General features: G+C 41.8%; 1 protein-coding gene across 1 annotated transcript; it reads right to left on the bottom strand.

Moving 5' to 3' along the window:
• Positions 1–268: 268 nt before the first annotated feature.
• On the bottom strand, positions 269–19,470 carry LOC142181083 (uncharacterized). The gene is made up of 6 exons (XM_075253217.1): positions 19,285–19,470; positions 18,214–19,047; positions 16,861–16,991; positions 15,552–15,903; positions 15,115–15,417; positions 269–328 (listed from the first exon to the last, which is right to left on the bottom strand). The coding sequence occupies exons 1-6, from the start codon at positions 19,468–19,470 to the stop codon at positions 269–271; spliced, it is 1,866 nt and encodes a 621-aa protein (XP_075109318.1).
• Positions 19,471–19,690: the final 220 nt, after the last annotated feature.

Here is a 19,690-nt window from a genome sequence, read left to right as displayed (position 1 = left end):
TACCACATCATTCATCACATACGCAGAAGAAGAAAACAAAACTACAGCAACTATGTACGCAGAATTAGTTTTTTATACTGTCAAATTTTAACTAAAAGAGACAACTTCAAACAAACCACTGAAGTTAACACTTCCCATTTTTAATAGAAAAGCTACAAGTATTAAGTACTACTTACACTAGATCATTTCAAACTTAAACTCACATAACAAAAGATTAATCAAATTCATGTCAATGTGATCAACAACTATATGAAAAGATACTCATTTATCACATGTAATTTGCAGTTTTTGATCTTATAACATTCAAACAAGCAATACATGAAGAAAGCTGAAATCAGTATCTTGAAAAGCAGCAAAAAACAACAGCAAAAACAAGTGAAATGTTGGCTAAAACTTAAAAATGGAGCAGCAACCAGAATCCAAATAGTAGCATTAGGAAATCATCCCAAAAATCAAAGGACCAGCACTTAGACTTCTCAAAAATCAGAGCACTAGAGAAATCCAGCCTAGAAATCTAACCAGCAAACTGATGTTTTAGCAAGAAAGTTTCAGGAAATTTTTCTCTTTTTGTATTATGAAATTTTTAGGTGACTATAGGCTAATGAATTCTCTCTGGAATGAGGGAGTAACCTTTTCTTTTATAGGGTATGCCAAAACACCATCAAAAGAGCATATTCTACCCTAAATTCCCTAAGTGTTAGATAGTACAACGAATTTGGACAACTGTCTGTCCTTTTTCAGCCCAATTTTAGCATTTTTCATGCTAAAAATGGGGACAATTGTACAATGCTAGAACATTCTGATATTTACTCATTGTAAATTACATTTTACTCTTTCAAGTACTAATTATTCCAATTTTAACCCAATTTGCCCTAATTTCTGATTTCAAAACCCTTGTGGAACCTTCTAGAACCGACTAGGTGATTCTAATATTGTTTTTAATTGTACCCCCTAAAAACTTTGGTTATCATATTCATTCTTTAAACTATTCAAAACAACTGAATTAAGGCACCCTAGCTAAAACAAATCTAATTTAAACCTAAATCAATAATTGAACAGAATGTTTTATCTAATTAAACCTACAAACAAAAATTGAATTCAAAACAGCAATCATAGGAGAAGAGGAGTAACAAAATGTAGAACAAGAATAATAATGTAATAAAACCTAATAATTAATCCTAGTTATCTAAACTTGATTGAATTAAACAAAATATGCAATTAAACTAACTTACAGATTGTGACGACCCGGCCAGTTGTCTCATGAGTTACCACTCTGTTTCTCCCATTTCTGCTTCTTATTGGTTTGTCTAAGGGTTCTATATGTGATCGGGTTGATTGGTTTGGGTTTGAAAAGGATTAGGTAAGGTTTGAGACACTTAGTCTCTTTTGAGGAAGCTTAAGTTGGAAAAGTCAATCGGATATTGACTTATATGGTAGAGGGCTCGGATGTGAGTTCTGATAGTTTGGTTAGCTTCGGGAGGTGATTTGAATCTTGGGAGGGTGATCGGAATGAGTTTTGAAGGTCCGGAGTAGATTTAGGCATGAATTGGCGAAATTGGATTTTTGGCGATTTCCGGTTGGTAGGTGAGATTTTGATATAGGGGTCGGAATGGAATTCCGAGAGTTACAGTAGCTCTGTTGTATCATTTGGGATGTGTGTAAAATTTCAGGTCATTCAGACGTGGTTTGGTTGGGTTTTTGATCAAAAGCGTAATTTAGAAGATTTTGAAAACTTAGGCTTGAATTTGATGTATTTTGGTTGATTCGTTGTTGTTTGAGGTGTTTTGAAGATTGGAATAAGTTTGAATAAGGTTTTGGGATATGTTGGTACTTTTGGTTGAGGTCATGGGGGCCTCGGGGTGATTTCGAATGGTTGATGGAGAGTTTGACATTTTTGGTGAAGCTACAAATTTTTTGCTTCTATTATTTCTGCACCTGCAGATTGGGGACCGCAGGTGCGATGCCGCAGATGCGAGGAAAGGACAGTAGAAGCAGTCAAGGAGGAGAAGGGCAAGAGCCGCAGATACGGTTAGCTAAATGCACCTGTGATGGCGCAGGTACGGCTACTTGGTCGCAGATGCGATTTTGGACTTTTAAGTGAAAGCCGCAGAAGCGGCTCATTGGCCGCAAATGCGGTACCACAGATGCGGAATCCTTGGGCCAGAAGGTATATATTGTTTCCTTTGCGAAATTTTTCTAAGTTCTCCATTTTTGAAGACGAGAAGCGAGCTAGGGCAGTGATTTCAAGGGAAGATCGAAGGGAATCAGTTGGGTAAGTCCCCTAAGCTTCATTATTTGGGCTTATGATCATTTTTCCATTGTTTAATCATGGTATTAGTGGAGATTAAGGAAGAAAATTGGGGATTAGGGCTTGAGATTAAGAGACTTTAAAATGGGAATTTGAAGGGTCATTTGGACTCCGATTTCAGTGTTCTTGGTATGTATGAACTCTTGAAAGGATAAGGATTCCGTTGATGTGATTTTTACTGAATTTCGAGATGTAGGCCCGAGGGTCGGGTTTGGCCAATTTTGGGATTTTTGGTATAATTTGATTTATTTCGCATGGGTTTCGTCCCTTTAGCCTATTCTAATGTTATGATTCTGATTTTGGGTAGATTCGGCACGAGTTGAGGCCGAGGCGAGAGGCAAAGGCATCGCGGAGTAGTGTTTTTATCCGGTTTGAGGTAAGTAACCATTGTAAATCTGGAAATAAGGGTACAAAACCCCGATATTTGAATTGTTTTGATAAATGCGGTGATGCACATGCTAGGTGACGAGCGTGTGGGCGTGCACCGGCAGGGATTGTGACTTGGTCCATCTCGTAACGACTATTAAGCCGCGTATTTGATTTGAAAGCTTATGATATTCCGTACTTTAGTCATTATGCTGTATTATGGGTTGTGTGCCATGTTTGGGGCCTTGTGCCGACCTGTTGAGATCCTTAGGGGCATTTTTACTGTTTTCCTCAATCTATTTGTTTGAAAGCATATCCTCACTCATGTTTTACCTGTTTATTATTTAAAACTGATTTTATCACTCTACTTCTTAAATGTGAGGACTATTTGGACTGAGTTCCCTAATTTCTACTGTTGTGCCCGAGAGGCTGTGAGGTTAATGACTAAGAGAGGTTGAGAACCTAATGGTGAGGATATTTATATGTGTAAGAATTATGGATCGGGCTGCATGCCACAACAATACTTATATGGATCGGGCTGCACGCCACAGCAATATAGCGCTTGGGTTGTAGGAGCCCCTCCGGAGTCTGCACACCTGTAGGAGCCCCCCCCCCCCCCGGAGTCTGTACACCCCCGGTGAGCATAGTCGACTATAAATTATGGATCGGGCTGCATGTCACAGCGGTTACTATGATTATTATTATTTGAGATATTAATGAGCCTAAGTGTTGAGAGTGAGTACTGAGTGACGAGAGTTGAGTCACGAGTGACTGAGAGGCTGCCCGAGAGGCCATATCCTGAGTGATACCTTGTCGAGGGGCTTATTTATGATATTTTCACTTATTTCACTCTTCTTTTAAAATAAGCCTCTGTTGAAAAATTGCTAAGTATATGATTTCAAGTATTCCAACTGAAACTGGATATTTTATGATGAAACTGGTTTTAAACTGTGGAGTTTGATCTGTTATTCTGTTGTTTATTCCTTTATATGATTTTAACTGCTCGTCACTGCTTTCAGACCTTATTTACTTTAGTTACTTACTGAGTTAGCATACTCACGTTACTCCCTTCACCTTGTGTGCAGATCCAGGTGCCAGAGCGGCAAAGTGAGGGTCCTCAGCTTATCCAGAGTTTGCCAGAGATTGCAAGGTAGTTGCATGACGTCCGCAGCCCTGCTTTCCTCATTCCTACCTTGTTCTTTTTTGCATTTTTAGACTTATGGTGTATTGGACAGTTGGTTATGTAGTTAGAGGCTCTAGACTTGTGACACCAGATGTTTGGTTGTGTTGTCTTATGTTTTATTGATTTTCGCACATTTTGGTTGTTTTAAACACTTCTTATGAAAATTGGTATTCAAACCCGTGTTAGAAAATAGTTTTTATAAAAGAAAAAGGGTTGTGATTATTGTTTGTGTTGGCTTGCCCAGTAATGTGATAGGCACCATCACGACCGGTATTTGGGGTCGTGGAAAGTTGGTATCAGAGCCTAGGTTACATAGGTCTCGTGAGCCATGAGCCAGTTTAGTAGAGTCTCGTATATCGGGGTGAAGACGTTTGTACTTATCCTCGGGAGGCTGTAAAACCTTTAGGAAAAACTTCATATTCTTGAAACTCTTGTCGTGCGAGTCTGCTGACCCGAGCACTAAACTTTTGTTATTCCATTCTCCCACAGATAGTGAGGATACGTGCTACCGGGTAGGATAAACGACCACCAGCTGGGGCCACTAGAGGCCGAGGAAGCGGTCGAGGCCAAGGTAGGGGCAGAGTAACTAGGGCAGAACCTGCAGATCCACCAGCTACCCTAGTTCAGGATCCGGTCCATGTTATGGATGCTACAGCAGCACCAGCTCAGGCACCAACTGTGCATATTGTGATTTCAGGCCTTCAGGAGGCTTTAGCTTAGATTTTATCAGTGTGTACCGGTTTGGCTCAGGCGGTCTCAGTTACTACGGCCGCAACTGCTTCTTAGGCCAGGAGAGGAACCCAGACTCCCGTTGCTCGCACACCTGAGCAGGTTGTGCAGGGACTCCAAACATCGGGGGCACCTCTAGCCCAGCCAGTTGCACCAGTCCAGGAGTATGTGGTACCAGTTATGCCGGACGACGAGCAGCGTTAACTAGAGAGGTTTGGCAGACTTCAGCCTCTAACTTTCAGCGGTGTAGAGGGCAAGGACGCCTAGAGTTTCTTGGATAAGTGCCAGAGGATGCTTCGTATAGCGGGTATTCTAGAGACCAGTGGTGTAGCATTTACTACCTTTCAATTTTCTGGGGATGTCTTTACTTGGTGGGAGGCGTATGAGAGGCGTAGGTCTATTGGTGCTGCGCCCCTTACCTGGTAGCAATTCTCTGTTCTCTTTCTGGAGAAGTATGTGCCACAGTCTCGCTGAGAGGAGCTACGCAGGCAGTTCGAGCAGTTGCGTTAGGGAAAGATGACTGTAACGCAGTATGAGATGCGGTTCTTTGAGTTAGCTCGTCATGTAGTCTGGTTGGTTCCCACAGATCGAGAGAGGATCAAGAGGTTTGTTGATGGCCTCACATATCAGCTTCAGATTATCATGACTAGGGAGAGCGTGACAGGTACTACTTTCGAGGAGGTTGTTGACATCGCCCGTGAGATTGAGTCAGTTCACCGCCAGGAGTGAGATGAGCGGGAGGACAAGAGGCCTCGGGGATTTGGTAGCTTTAGTAGTGCTCTTTCGAGGGGTCAGTTCTAGCAGGGTAGAGGTCGTCCATTTAGGCAGGTTCAGTCAGCTCGCCTAGGTTATCGTGGGGCATCATCGGGTCATGGTTCTCACAGTTCTCATCAGGGTCACTCATCACACAGTGCCCTTCCAACCCAGAGTTCGTCCCATGCTCCATCAGTTCAGGGCTCTTCCATGCCAGGTCCTTCTACTGGTCATTCCGGTGCCAGGGGTTCCCTTCAATCCCTATCTCCAGCACCGGGGAGTTGTTATGAGTGTGGAGAGTTTGGGCATATGAGGAGGCAGTGTCCTCGTCTTCATGATGGTCCGTCTTAGCAGAGGGGCTAGCCCTCGACTTTAGCTCTAGTTACTTCACTACCCACCCACCCAGCTAGGGGTGGAGGTCAGTCAGCTAGGGGTCGCCCTAGAGGGGGAGGTCGATCAGGTGGTGGTCAGGCTCGTTTCTATGCCTTCCCAAGTAAACCAGATGCTACTACTTCAGATGCCGTGATTTTAGGTATTGTTTCAGTCTGCCATAGAGATGCCTCTGTATTATTTGATCCTAGTTCCACCTTTTCTTATGTGTCATCATACTTTGCCCGTTATTTGGATATGCCCTGTGAGTCTCTTGTTTCACATGTTCATGTATCTACTCTGGTTGGCAATACTGTTGTTGTAGACCATGTGTACCGATCGTGTATGGTGACTATTAGGGGTCTGGAGACCCGAGTGGATCTTTTATTATTGTGTATGGTGGATTTTGATGTCATTTTGGGCATGGATTGGCTATCTCCATGTCGTGCTATTCTGGACTGTAATGCCAAGACAGTCACATTGGCTATACCGGGTCTGCCACAGACCGAGTGGCGAGGTTTGACTGATTATGTTCCTAATAGAGTGATCTCATTCTTGAAGGCCCGGCATATATTTAGGAAGGAATGTCTTTCGTATCTAGCCTTTGTGAAAGATGTCGGTGCAGAGACTCCTAATATTGATTCTTTCCCAATTTTGAGGGATTTTCCTGATGTGTTTCCTGCAAACCTGCCGGGCATGCCACCGAACAGGGATATTGATTTTGGTATTGGCCTGGTGCCGGGCACTCAGCCCATTTCTATTCCGTCATATCGTATGGCACCAGCGAAGTTGAAAGAGTTAAAGGAGTAGCTTCAGGAACTCCTTGATAAGGGGTTCATTCAGCCTAGTGTGTCACGTTGGGGTGCGCCGGTTCTATTTGTGAAGAAGAAGGATGGCACTATGAGGATGTGCATCGATTATAGGCAATTGAACAAGGTAACAGTTAAGAACAAGTATCCCTTGCCTCGCATTGATAATTTATTAAACCAGCTTCAGTGGCTTTCTTGGGGCATATGGTGTCCAGCGAGGGTATTCAAGTTGATCCGAAGAATATAGAGGCGATTCAGAGTTGGCGCAGATCATCCTCAGCCACAGAGATTCGCAGCTTTCTTGGTTTGGCAGGCTATTATCGCAGGTTTGTTCAGGGATTCTCGTCTATCGCATCACCCTTAACCAAGTTGACTCAGAAGGGTGCTTCATTTGTATGGTCGGATGAGTGTGAGGAGAGATTTCAGAAGCTCAAGATAGCCTTGACCACAACTCTAGTGTTAGTTTTGCCATCAGCTTTAGGTTCATATACTGTGTATTATGATGCTTTGATAGTTGGTATTGATTGTGTATTGACGCAAGAGGGTAGAGTTATTGCTTATGCTTCTCATTAGTTGAAGCCCCATAAGAAAAACTACCCCGTTCATGATTTGGAGTTGGCTTCCATTGTTCACACGTTGAAGATTTGGAGGCATTACTTGTATGGTGTGTCTTGTGAGGTGTTTACTGATCATCGTAGCCTCCAGCACTTGTTCAAATAGAAGGATCTCAATTTGAGGTAGCGGAGGTGGTTGGAGGTTCTTAAGGATTATGATATCACTATATTGTACCATCCGGAGAAGGCCAATGTGGTGGCCGATGCTTTGAGCCGAAAGGCAATGAGTATGGGGAGTTTGGCATATATTCCAGTTGGGGAGAGACCTCTTGCTGTTGATGTTCAGGCCTTGGCCAATCGGTTCGTGAGGTTAGATATTTCGGAGCCCAGTCGGGTATTGGCTTGCGTGGTTTCTCAGTCTTCCTTATATGATTGCACTAGAGAACGCCAGTATGATGATCCGCATTTTCTTGTCCTTAAGGATAGAGTTCAGCATGATGATGCCAGAGATGTGACTATTGGTGATGATGGGGTGTTGAGGATGCAGGGTCGGATTTGTGTTCCCAATGTAGATGGGCTTCGGGAGTTGATTCTGGAGGAGGCCCACATCTCATGGTATTCCATCCATCTAGTTGCCACGAAGATTTATCAGGATTTGAGGCAGCATTATTGGTTGAGGAGAATGAAGAAAGACATTATGGTATTTGTAGCTCGGTGTCTCAATTGTCAGCAGGTAAAATATGAGCATCAGAGACCGGGTGGCTTGCTTCAGCAGATGGATATTCCAGAGTAAGTGGGAGAGGATCACTATGGACTTTGTAGTTGGACTTCCACGGACTTTGAAGAAGTTCGATGCTATTTAGGTGATTGTGGATCGGTTAACTAAGTCCAAGCACTTCATTCCTGTGTGTACTACCTATTCTTCAGAGTGGTTGGCATAGATCTATATCCGGGAGATTGTTCGTTTGCATGGTCCCAGTTTCCATCATTTCAGATAGGGGCACTCAGTTAACTTCGCAGTTTTGGAGGTCTGTGCAGCGAGAATTGGGTACTCAGGTTGAGTTGAGCATAGCTTTTCACCCTCAAACGGATGGGCAGTCCGAGCGCCCTATTCAGATATTAGAGGACATGTTGCGTTCTTGTGTCATTGATTTCAGAGGGTCATGATATTAGTTTCTACCACTTGCAGAGTTTGCTTATAACAATAGCTACCAGTCGAGTATTCAGATGGCTCCGTACGAGGATTTGTATGGGAGGCGGTGTAGATCTCCAGTTGGTTGGTTCGAGCCGGGTGAGGCTAGGCTATTAGGGAAAGATTTGGTACAGGATGCCTTGGAAAAGGTGAAGGTAATTCAGGAGAGACTTCGTACAACACAATCAAGGCAAAAGAGTTATGCTGACAAGAAGGTTCGAGATGTGTCCTACATGGTTGGCGAGAAGGTTCTGTTGAAGGTTTCGCCCATGAAGGGTGTTATGATATTTGGGAAGAAAGGTAAATTGAGTCATCGGTTCATTGGGCCGTTTGAGGTACTTCGGAGGATTGGGGAGGTGACTTATGAGCTTGCTTTGCCACCCAGCTTATCGAGTGTGCATCCAGTATTTCATGTTTCTATGCTTCAGAAATATATTGGGGATCCATCTCATGTTCTGGATTTCAACACGGTTCAGCTGGATGATGATTTGATCTATGATGTGGAGCCAGAAGCTACTTTGGGTCATCAGGTTCGAAAGTTGAGGTCAAAGGATATAGCTTCAGTGAAAGTACAGTGGGGAGGTCGGCTCGTGGAGGAGGTTACCTGGGAGATCGAGCGGGTGATGCAGCGCAGATATCCTCACTTGTTTGAGGCTTCAGGTATGTTCCTTGACTCGTTCGAGGATGAATGTTTGTTTAAGTTGGGGAGGATGTGACGACCTGGCCAGTCATCTCATGAGTTACTGCTCTGTTTCCCCCATTTCTGCTTCTTATTGCTTTGTCTAATGGTTCTATATGTGATCGGGTTGATTGGTTCGGGTTCAGAAAGGATTTGGTAAGGTTTGAAACACTTAGTCTCTTTTTGAGGAAGCTTAAGTTGGAAAAGTCAACCGGATGTTGACTTATGTGTTAGAAGTCTCGGATGTGAGTTCTGATAGTTCGGTTGGCTTCGGGGGTGATTTGGGACTTAGGAGTGTGATCGCAATGAGTTTTGGAGGTTCGGAGCAGATTTAGGCTTAAATTGGCGAAATTGGATTTTTGGCAATTTCCGGTGGTAGGTGAGATTTTGATATAGGGGTCGAAATGGAATTCTGAGAGTTGCAGTAGTTCCGTTGTGTCATTTGGGATGTGTGTGTAAATTTTCAGGTCATTTGGACGTGGTTTGGTTGGGTTTTTGATCAAAAGCGTAATTTAGAAGATTTTGGAAACTTAGGCTTGAATCCGATATGTTTTGGTTGATTCGGTGTTGTTTGAGGTGTTTTGAAAATTGGTATAAGTTTGAATAAGGTTTTGGGATATGTTGGTGCTTTTGGTTGAGGTCTTGGGGGCCTCGGGGTGATTTCGGATGGTTGATGGAGAGTTTGAGATTTTTGGTGAAGCTGTAGATTTTCTGCTTCTAGTATTTCCGCACCTGCAGATTGGGGACCGCATGTGCGATGCCACAAATACGAGGAAAGGACCGCAGAACCGATCAAGGAGGAGAAGGGCATGAGCCGCAAATACGGTTGGCTGAACGCACCTGCGATGGCGTAGGTGCGGCTACTTGGTCGCAGATGTGATTTTGGACTTTTAAGTGAAAGCCGCAGAAGCAGCTCATTGACCGCAAATGCGGTACCGCAGAAGTGGTATCTGGGCCACAGGTACGGAATCCCTGAGCCAGAAGGTATATATTGTTTCCTTCGCAATATTTTGCTAAGTTCTCCATTTTTTAAGACGGGAAGCGAGCTAGGGCAGTGATTTCAAGGGAAGATCAAAGGGAATCAGTTGGGTAAGTCCCCTAAGCTTCATTATTTGAGTTTATGATCATTTTTTTATTGTTTAATCATGGTATTAGTAGAGATTAAGGAAGAAAATTGGGGATTAGGGCTTGAGATTAAGAGACTTTAAAATGGGAATTTGAGGGGTCATTTGGACTCCAATTTCAGTGTTCTTAGCGTCCGCAGCCCTGCTTTCCTCCTTCCTATCTTGTTCTTTTCTGCATTTTTAGACTTATGATGTATTATACAGTCAGTTGTGTATTTAGAGGCTCTAGACTTGTGACACCAGATGTTTGGGCTGTGTTGTCTTATTTTTTATTGATTTCCGCACATTTTGGTTGTTTTAAACACTTCTTATGAAAATTGGTATTCAAACCCATGCTAAAAAATGGTTTTTATAAAAGAAAAGGGTTGTGATTAATGTTGTAGTTGGCTTGCCTAGTAATGTGATAGGAGCCATCACGACCGGTATTCGGAGTCATGACACAGATAATTAAACTATTTTCTTCAATCACAAAGTATATCATGCTTGAACAATTTTAACAATAAACTAACAGTGAACTCAAATACTGATTAACCTAACGACCTTAATTAAGCATAAAACACATGCAAAATCAAAGCAAGAACAAAAGAAAGAGACAAGAAAAAGGGATCAGGAAATATACCTAAAGGTCTGCCAACTCAAAAAAGCTTCGAAATAAAATCAAAAATACGTTAATCAATCGTTCTGGTTGAGAACGATCAATTAACGTAAGTTTTAATCTAAATCGAGTCTTGAAACTTGAAGGAAAACAGAAGAAAAATTGGCGCAAATGAGCAATCTAGGGTTTCTGTTTTTTCAGACTTAGGATTCAAAGAAATCAAAGGGAAATTTAGGAAAAATGGTGGTAGGATGGTGGTGAGGGAAGGCTATGAGTTACTTGGTATGATTTTGGGGGGGTTTTAAGGTGTTTTAGAGTTTGGGTTGGAATTTCAGATCAGAGATTAATGAAGATAGGTGGGGATTTTGGTGAAAATGTTGATGGATAGTAAAGGGGAGCCTGGGGATTATCTGGTATAAATTTGGGGTGGTTTAGAGCGTCGCCGCAGCCATGAGACGATTTCCGGTAGGCGGTGGAGGATGGATATTTGAGAGACGATAGAGATGAGAGATGGGGGGAATGGGGTCTGTCTCTAGGGTTTGGGGGCTTGTCAGGACAGTTTTAAGGGGAAAGGGCGAACAGTTCCGAGCTGTTGGATCAAAAGAATCCAACGACTGTGATTGAAAAACAGGGAAACGATGTCGTTTTGGGTTAGTTGGGTTTGTATCGGGTATGGGGAAATGTGGGCTTGGGCTAAATGAATTAAAATGGTAATTGGGCCACCGATTTTGGCTCCCTGGGTGGCCCAATTGATTTTTCAGCCTTTTCTTTGGTTTTCCCTTTCTTTTCCTTTAATTACAAAAACTAACTAAATTAATTTAGTTCTAAATTAAATCCTAAATTAATCTAATCTATATAATTAAACTAATTATCTATTTATACTATATACCAAAAATTAGTTAGTTCTAAATTAATAAAGAGAAAATTACTAATCTAATATTAAAAAAATATAAAATGAATGATATTTTTTGTTATTTTCATCTTAACAAAGCAATTAATTAATCAATTAATCCTAAAATATGAACACAAAATCTAATATGCAATGCATGATATTTATGACATTTTTGGGGCATTTTTATGATTTTAACAAAATTAAACGTGCACAAGATGCAAACAACTAATAAAAATCCTACAAAATCCTATAAAATTAAAAACAATTCGGAAAAAATCTATTTTTTAATTTTGTAGGAGTATTTCTAATAAGGCAAAAATCACATGCTCACAGCTGCCCTCTTTGCTGGAAACATGAAGAGTTTTCGGGCAAAGATAAAGTGAGAAAATATGAAAAAGTCTGACCGAACCTTGCTTCGGAGGTTGCCTACATATCCTTGGCTATAAAGGAATCAGGTCAGTGTAGTTCTGAAAGTTTTGCTAGCTGAGGGACTATCGAGAAACCGTGATTTCACTACTGTTGCTGCCATTTCTGCTTGCTGAGCTCCTTATTACACTAAAATTAAAAATGAAAAACTAAACTAAACCTATCAGCTACGAGTTACAAGATTCCTATCTATAAACCTTCTGAAGCTTGATTTTGAGTCTTGGCTGGTTCTTTCTACAGACTCTGATATGAATCTTGATGCTCGTTAGCTGCAAACACTGGTTCATTTTTCTTCAGCTTTTCGGATCAAAATAGGAATTGCAATGCTTGTGACCTCAATCATGTCTTGAGCAGTCCACATCTTTTTCGCCTCTGCACTTTTGGGTTCACTTCTTTTCTTTTATTCTTTTTTCTTTTTTTCTGGATCGAGACTTCTTCTTTTGGTCATCTCAAACCTTGTGCCTCACGGTAAAAACCTGTTCAGGTACCAAAACAAAACAAACGAATGAAATTTTTCTAACCCAGTTTTCACTAGGAAAATTTCATGAGTTATTGTAACAAAAATCTAAACTACTTCTTTATTGAAAGTACTAAAAATCAGGATTGTGTATCCTTGGGAAAAAGTGATTAAGGAGTGAAGACCCTATATCTTAAACAAGATTAGCTAGGGGTTGGAGACCCTAAGTCGGAAAGATCATCGGGTTATACCGGCATCAACCAGGGAGTGGGACCCTATATTGGAAATGTCATCGGGTTATAACGGCATCAACTAGGGAGTGGGACCCTATGTTGGAAAAGTCATCAGGTTACGCCGGCATCAACTAGGGAGTGGGACCCTATATTGAAAAAGTCATAGGGTTATGCCGGCATCAACTAGGGAGTGGGAACCTATGTTGGAAGTCATCGGGTTATGCTGGCATCAACTAGGGAGTAGGACCCTATGTTGGAAAAGTCATCGGGTTATGCCGGCATCAACTAGGGAGTGGGACCCTATGTTGGAAAAGACACAGCTAGGGATTGGAGACCCTATACTATCATGATTTTGAATTTTTCTTCTTCTTTTTATTTTTTTTTCATTTTCATCATCCATTTTTTTCTCTTTTTTTTTAATTTCATAGAATGAGTAAATGCGGGAAAGAATTTTGGAGGAGACTTCCCTTTTGGAGTTATTGTTGCAAAGATGTTTTTAGCGCTTGCGCAGTTTCTTTTGGTAGCACATGCTTCTTGCAAAGTTACTTGTGCATTGCACCTGTTTCCTATTTTTCATACAAAGAATGATTTGTCACTTTGAAATGGTGGTTGGTTTTGTGGCCTTGATTGTTTCAATCACTTGATCTTGGCCCAGCTCTTTCAATAAAAATATCCATTGCTCGCCGGATCTCATGAAATTGGTTTCAGTTCTAATCCCGGGGATCTTGACTTTTCCCAAATTCCACATGGGGCTTGGCCTTTTCCATCTTTTTTTGCCTTTATGGGCACTTGACTTTGATTTCCTTTCTTTTCAAGATTTTTTGACTCTGGAGCATCGGCCATCATGGCCAGTCGAGGTCGATTTGATGCACCTGCTGAGGCTGGGTGCTTTCTTGAATATTAGCTTTTTGTCAATCAAAACCCTGTAAAACCAGTCTTGCCATCTTTTCTTTGTATTAGTTTTGGAGGATAATTAGACCGAAAAGGATTCAAAGAAAAGTAAACAACAGATAGGATAATGAATATAAACGAGAAGTGCCCCTTTCGGGGAAAGGAAAGAAGGACTTATCTGGAGTGCATGCAGACTTCAATAGACATGACATTCTTCTTGGACTGGATACTCGATCTGTGTAAACCATCCAACTCTCATAAACCCATCATAACCCATACCTCAAAACCGAGAAACCTTGCCAGGACTTTATCAGTACCGATGGTTGTAAGGGATCCCTTTTTCGATCAGTGGCGCCCTTTGCGGGTTTTCACCAACTGAACTCTCTCATTTCTCTTCTCACCATCGTCTTATAGTGCTTTTTGCAAGTTTTCACTAACAAGACTCTCTCATTTTCAATTTCTCTGCTCACCATCGCCCTATAGTGCTCGTGTGGGTTTTCACCAATAAGACTCTCTTATTTTATTTCTCTCATTTGAATGTATCAGATCCAAGTAACCATATCTTCCAATTTTGAACATCTTTACCGATTAATCAGAAGGACTTGAACAGGAGGGTGAAAAGAATTTGGATCGAATTACAACTTTGGATCCTTCCAGGCAAAAATTATTACCGAACCAATATAACTTCTGTCCCAGTTTTAACTTTGGGGAAATGTGGATTTTTGTTTTGGTGTGACTGAACCCCTGAGAGAGGATGCCTACATATCCTTTCAGAATCAAGTCGAATGTAGTTCAGGGAACTTTGTTTTTGGTTTTTTCCCCAACATTTTCGGGTTCCAAAGAGGGTAGTCAAAGAAGGTAACTGGCTCAAAGGGTTGACAGTGTTTTGCGTAGCGAGAACGAAAGCCTTCGTCATCTCAATCGGAGAAAATTAGCACCGCAGAAGGGTTAAACGTAATACCGCATTGACGGCTATTTCGGGGTCATTTCCTTTAATGTCTCCCAAGTACAATGCCCATTTTGGCAACAATTTTCTTATAATGTACGGACCTTTCGAGTTTGGAGCGAACTTTCCTTGCTTCCTTATGATGCGGGAGAATAAGTCTCAAGACGAGTTGCCCTACTTCAAAGTTTTTAGGCCACACTTTCTTGTTGTAGACGCGGGCCATTCTTTGTTGATACAACTGCCCGTGGCAAACTGCGGCCATCCGATTTTCATCAATCATAGTTAACTGTTCTAGACGGGTCTTGACCCATTCATTGTCCTCAATCTTAGCCTCAGCGATGATTCGAAGAGATGGAATTTCAACTTCTGTGGGTATTATGGCTATAGTGCCATAAACCAATAGATAGGGTGTTTCCCCAACTTATGGGCGCACGGTTGTGCAATATCCTAACAATGCAAAAGGCAACTTTTCATGCCATTGTCTAGAACTTTGAATCATTTTCCTGAGGATCTTCTTGATATTTTTTATTTGCTGTTTCAACAGCACCATTAGCTTTGGGCCGATAAGAGGTAGAATTTCGATGCGTGATCTTAAATTGTTCGCATACCTCCCTCATCAAATGACTACTCAAATTTACAGCATTGTCTGTAATGATAGTCTTAGGAATACCAAAACGACAGATAATGTTGGAATGCATGAAGTCCACTACCGCTTTCTTGGTGACGACTTTGAGAGTTACTGCTTCAACCCACTTTGTGAAATAGTCAATGGCAACTAAGATAAATATGTGCCCATTTGAGGCTTTCAGCTCGATTGGCCCATTGACATCCATACCCCAAGTAACGAACGACCACGGTGCTGACATAGAATGTAATTCTGAAGGCAGTGTATGAATCAGGTCATCGTGTACCTGACACTGATGACACTTTCGGACAAAAATGAAGCAATCCTTTTCCATGGTCATCCAGTAATAACTTATCCGAAGGATTTTCTTTGCAAAAGGACGTATCCGTTCATATGGGGTCCACACACTCCCGCATGCACCTCATTCATGATTTTTCCAGCCTCTTGGGCATCCATGCATCTCAAAAGGTTCAGATCTAGAGTTTTTTTGTACAAGACCTCCCCACTCCAGAAGAAACTACCGGCGAGCCTTCTAATGGTTCTCTTTTGGTCTCCACTAGCTTGTTCAGGATATTCCTTTGTTTTCAAGAATCTTTTGATATCATGATACCTTAGCTGAATATCTGGTTGTATCTCAACTGTAATGTAATAACCATGTCTTTCTCGAATTTGGATTTCTAGTGGGTCAATGTGGACATTGCCTAGATACGGCAGCATCAAGGCCAAAGTAGCTAATGCGTCAGCTAACTCATTGTGGAATCGAGGGATGTACCTGAATTTAACAAACTTGAACCGTTTGCTAAGATCTTCCACATGTTGCCGGTATGGGATAAGCTTGATGTCTCTAGTTTCCCATTCACCTTGAGCTTGCCGAATAATCAAGTCAGAATCTCCCATGATTAATAATTCTTCCACATCCATGTCAACTGCCATATTCATACACATAATGCAGGCTTCATACTCAGCATTGTTGTTTGTACAAAAGAACCGAAGCCGGGCTTTGGCTGGATAGTGTTGACCAGCGGGCAAAATCAAAATTGCCCCAATCCCGACACCTTTTGCATTCACAGCTTCATCGAAGAACATTTTCCAAGCATTGGTGTCTTCTGCAATTACCTCAACTGAATTTACTTCCTCGTCTGGAAAGTAAGTACTCAAGGGTTGATATTCATCATCAACAGGATTTTAAGCTAGGTGATCCGCCAAGGCTTGAGCTTTCATTGTCGTGCGGGTGACATAGACTATGTCAAACTCGATGAGCAGGATTTGCCACTTTGCTAACCTTCATGTGGACATCGGTTTTTGGAATATGTACTTCAAGGGATCCAATCTGGTTATGAGATAGGTGGTATAAGCCAACAAGTAATGCCTAAGCTTCTGAGTGACCCAAGTTAGGGCGCAGCAAGTTGTTTCCAACAAAGTGTACTTGGCCTCATAACTAGTGAACTTCTTGCTTAAATAGTATATGGCTTGTTCTTTCTTCCCGGTTACGTCTTGCTGCCCGAGAACATATCCAAAAGAGTTTTCCAACACTGTCAAGTACAAGAACAAAGGCCTTCCTGGTTCGGGTAGGACCAACACTAGCGGATTCGACAAATATTCTTTGATTTTGTCAAAAGCTTCTTGACACTCATCTGTCCATCTAATTGCCGCATCTTTATTTAATAACTTAAATATGGGCTCACATGTGGAAGTCAACTGAGCAATGAATCTGCTAATGTAATTCAACCTTCCCAGTAGATTCATAACTTCTTTCTTGGTTCTCGGAGGGGGCAAATCCTGAATAGACTTTATCTTTGTTGGATCTAGCTCGATGCCCTCTGACTGATTATAAACCCTAAAAGTTTCCCAGATGGAACTCTGAATGCACATTTATCTGTATTTAACTTTAATTCATACTTACGTAGACGCTCAAAGAACTTTCCCAGATCCCGCACATGGTCGTCCTGCATTCTGGATTTAATGATCACATCATCCACATACACCTCAATTTCCTGGTGTATCATGTCGTGAAAGATAGCAGTCATAGCTCTCATGTAAGTTTCCCCGACGTTCTCCAAACCAAATGGCATGACCCTGTAATAGTAAGTACCCCGAGGTATGGTGAAAGCCATCTTTTTGCGTCTTCTTCATCCATGATACCTAGCATAACAATATACGAAAAACTGTATCTCATGTTTGGCACAGTTGTCAACAAGGATGTGATGTTTGGTAATGGAAAATTATCATTGGGTCTTCCTTTGTTCAAATCTCGATAATCAATGCACACTCGAGTTTTCCCATCTTTCTTCGGCACTGGGATCACGTTAGCCAACCATGTGGTGTATCGGACCACTCGAATCACACCGGCTTTCAACTGTTTGGTGACTTCCTCTTTGATCTTGTCACGGATGTCCATTTTAAACTTTCTCTATTTTTGTTGGACAGGTGGATAACGGATAAGTTGGCAATTTGTGCACCACTAAATCAACACTCAGTCCTGGCATATCATCATAAGACCAGGCAAACACGTCTTTGAATTCGAACAAAAGTTGGACCAATGCATCTCTAGTTCTTTCATCAACGTGAATGCTTATCATGGTTTCCTGGACCTCTTCCAGACTACCCAAATTAATTGGCTCAGTTTCATTTAAGTTTGGCTTAAGCTTATTCTCAAATTGTTCCAGTTCTCGGTTTATTTCCCTAAAAGTCTCATCGTCATCATATTTTGGTTCTTGATTCATTATTTCACAATTAGACGGCGTATTAAAATCTGGGCATGAAGTCTGCAAGCATGTCATGTTATTTAAGTCCGCATTATTAGAACTTAAAAGAGAGATAAGAAAAAAATAACAAAAATCAGAAAGAATAAAGAAAGAGATTCATAGATGATGAAATTTTGATTTCATTTCATTGAATTTTGAATATAGTAGGGGTTACATCAGAATTTAAAATACAATAAACTAAACACATTCGAGTTCCGCCCTGAAATAACTCGGAATGCAAAAAAGATGGAAAGATTGAACTACCGAGATTCCCACCTAACTGGGAACGGAGTAGCCTTCCAATTTTGAAGCTTGGCATTGGGCCCCATATATTGAACCTCAGTAGTGCTTGAGCCTTCACCCGGTTGGACCATGTGAGCCTCATATAACATTTGCCTCACTGCCCCACAGATGTCCGCAATTTCTTCGGCCGTGAAGGTCTCTTCTTCTTCTTCTATGTACCTTGGCTTAACAAACATTCTGGCGAGATGCAGGACCGGCTGAGGAAAAATCCACCCATTGTTCTTACGCTCATTAGCCCATTTTACATCGGCTTCTGTAGCTTGGAAACTGACGCCAAAGAATTTCTCACTGGCAATCACAGTGATGGTCTCTGTAATGCCTTGCAAAGATGCCCCGAGCCCTTTCCCGAGCTTGTAGCCATGTTTGATCATTTCACTAGTGACCATGATTGATGTGTTTGAAAAGAAGGGTTGAGGACACGGGGTTCCTTCCTCACACTGGTCCGCGACCACGATCTCAAAAGCTTGGTAGACTATGTGCTCACTACCTTTCTTAGCCTCCAGAGATGGGACTGGTGGGTCCTTGTAGATTGATTTCTCATCTTCTCCGTGGACCACGATTTCTTGGTCTTCATGTTCAAACTTAACTATTTGGTAGAGAGTATAGGGTACGGCTCCTGCAGTATGGATCCAAGGCCTTCCTAGGAGAAAATTGTAGGAGGTGTCCATGTCCAAAACCTGAAATGTTACTTTAAAATCCATAGGGTCGATGGTTAGGATCAAATCAATCTTCTCTATCGTATCCCTCTTGACGCTGTCAAAAGCACGTACGCAAACATTGTTGGGTCTAATCCTTTCAGTCCCAATTTCCATTCTCTGTAAGGTCGAGAGCGGAAAGATGTCAACCCCAGATCCACCATCCAACATAACCTTTTTCACGTAGTATCATTCACATTTAACAGTCAAATGAAGAACTTTGTTGTGGGCAGCCCCTTCCAGAGGCAAGTCATTTCAGTTGAATGAGACCCGGTTGACTTCAAAAAAGTGTTCCGCCATTCTTTTCAATTGCTCAACCGTGGTCTCAACCAAAACATATTCCTCATTAAGCGTCTTTAACAACATTTTCTAATGCTCATTCGATCTTATCAGCAGGGACAAAAGTGAGACCTGAGAGGGGGACTTTCTGAGTTGATCAATCATGGCGTAGTCCGAGATTTTCATCTTTTGGAAGAATTTCTCTGCCTCTTCAGCACTGACTGGCTTTTTAAGCAAAAAATGCTTCTGTTTGGTCTTGTTCAATTCTTCTAAGTTGAGATACTTCCTAGACGAGTTCGTTTCATTCATCTCCCCCATGATTTCCTTTCCCCTATAAGACGGGCTCAGTCAGCCTGGGTGAAATTATCGGCCCCCGCGTCACATAAGTCCCCTTTGGTACATACATCTTTGGTACCTTCAGTGTAACCTTGTTTTGCTCAAACCTTTTGGGAGGACTCAACATGAACTGTTTTTTTCTAGGCCCTGGGAACATAGAGAACGGCATCTTTAGGAGGTGTTGCCCCTGTCTTTGTTTCCA

This window comes from Nicotiana tabacum, chromosome 5 (assembly GCF_000715075.1).
Source record: "Nicotiana tabacum cultivar K326 chromosome 5, ASM71507v2, whole genome shotgun sequence".
Taxonomy (NCBI): Eukaryota; Viridiplantae; Streptophyta; class Magnoliopsida; order Solanales; family Solanaceae; genus Nicotiana; species Nicotiana tabacum.
The sequence above is the reverse complement of the archived record's forward strand: the minus strand, read 5'-3'. Positions and strand labels throughout refer to the sequence as shown.

Bases quoted from the DNA above. Each gene is read 5' to 3' on its own strand.
- LOC142181083 (XM_075253217.1), bottom strand. From the start codon at position 19,470: ATGGGGGAGATGAATGAAACGAACTCGTCTAGGAAGTATCTCAACTTA. The intron at 16,992-18,213 runs GTTCAATATATG...ATGTGCATTCAG, and splicing joins AAGGCTCAAGCACTACTGAG to AGTTCCATCTGGGAAACTTT. The intron at 15,418-15,551 runs GTGCATGCGGGA...CATCAGTGTCAG, and splicing joins CTGGAAAAATCATGAATGAG to GTACACGATGACCTGATTCA.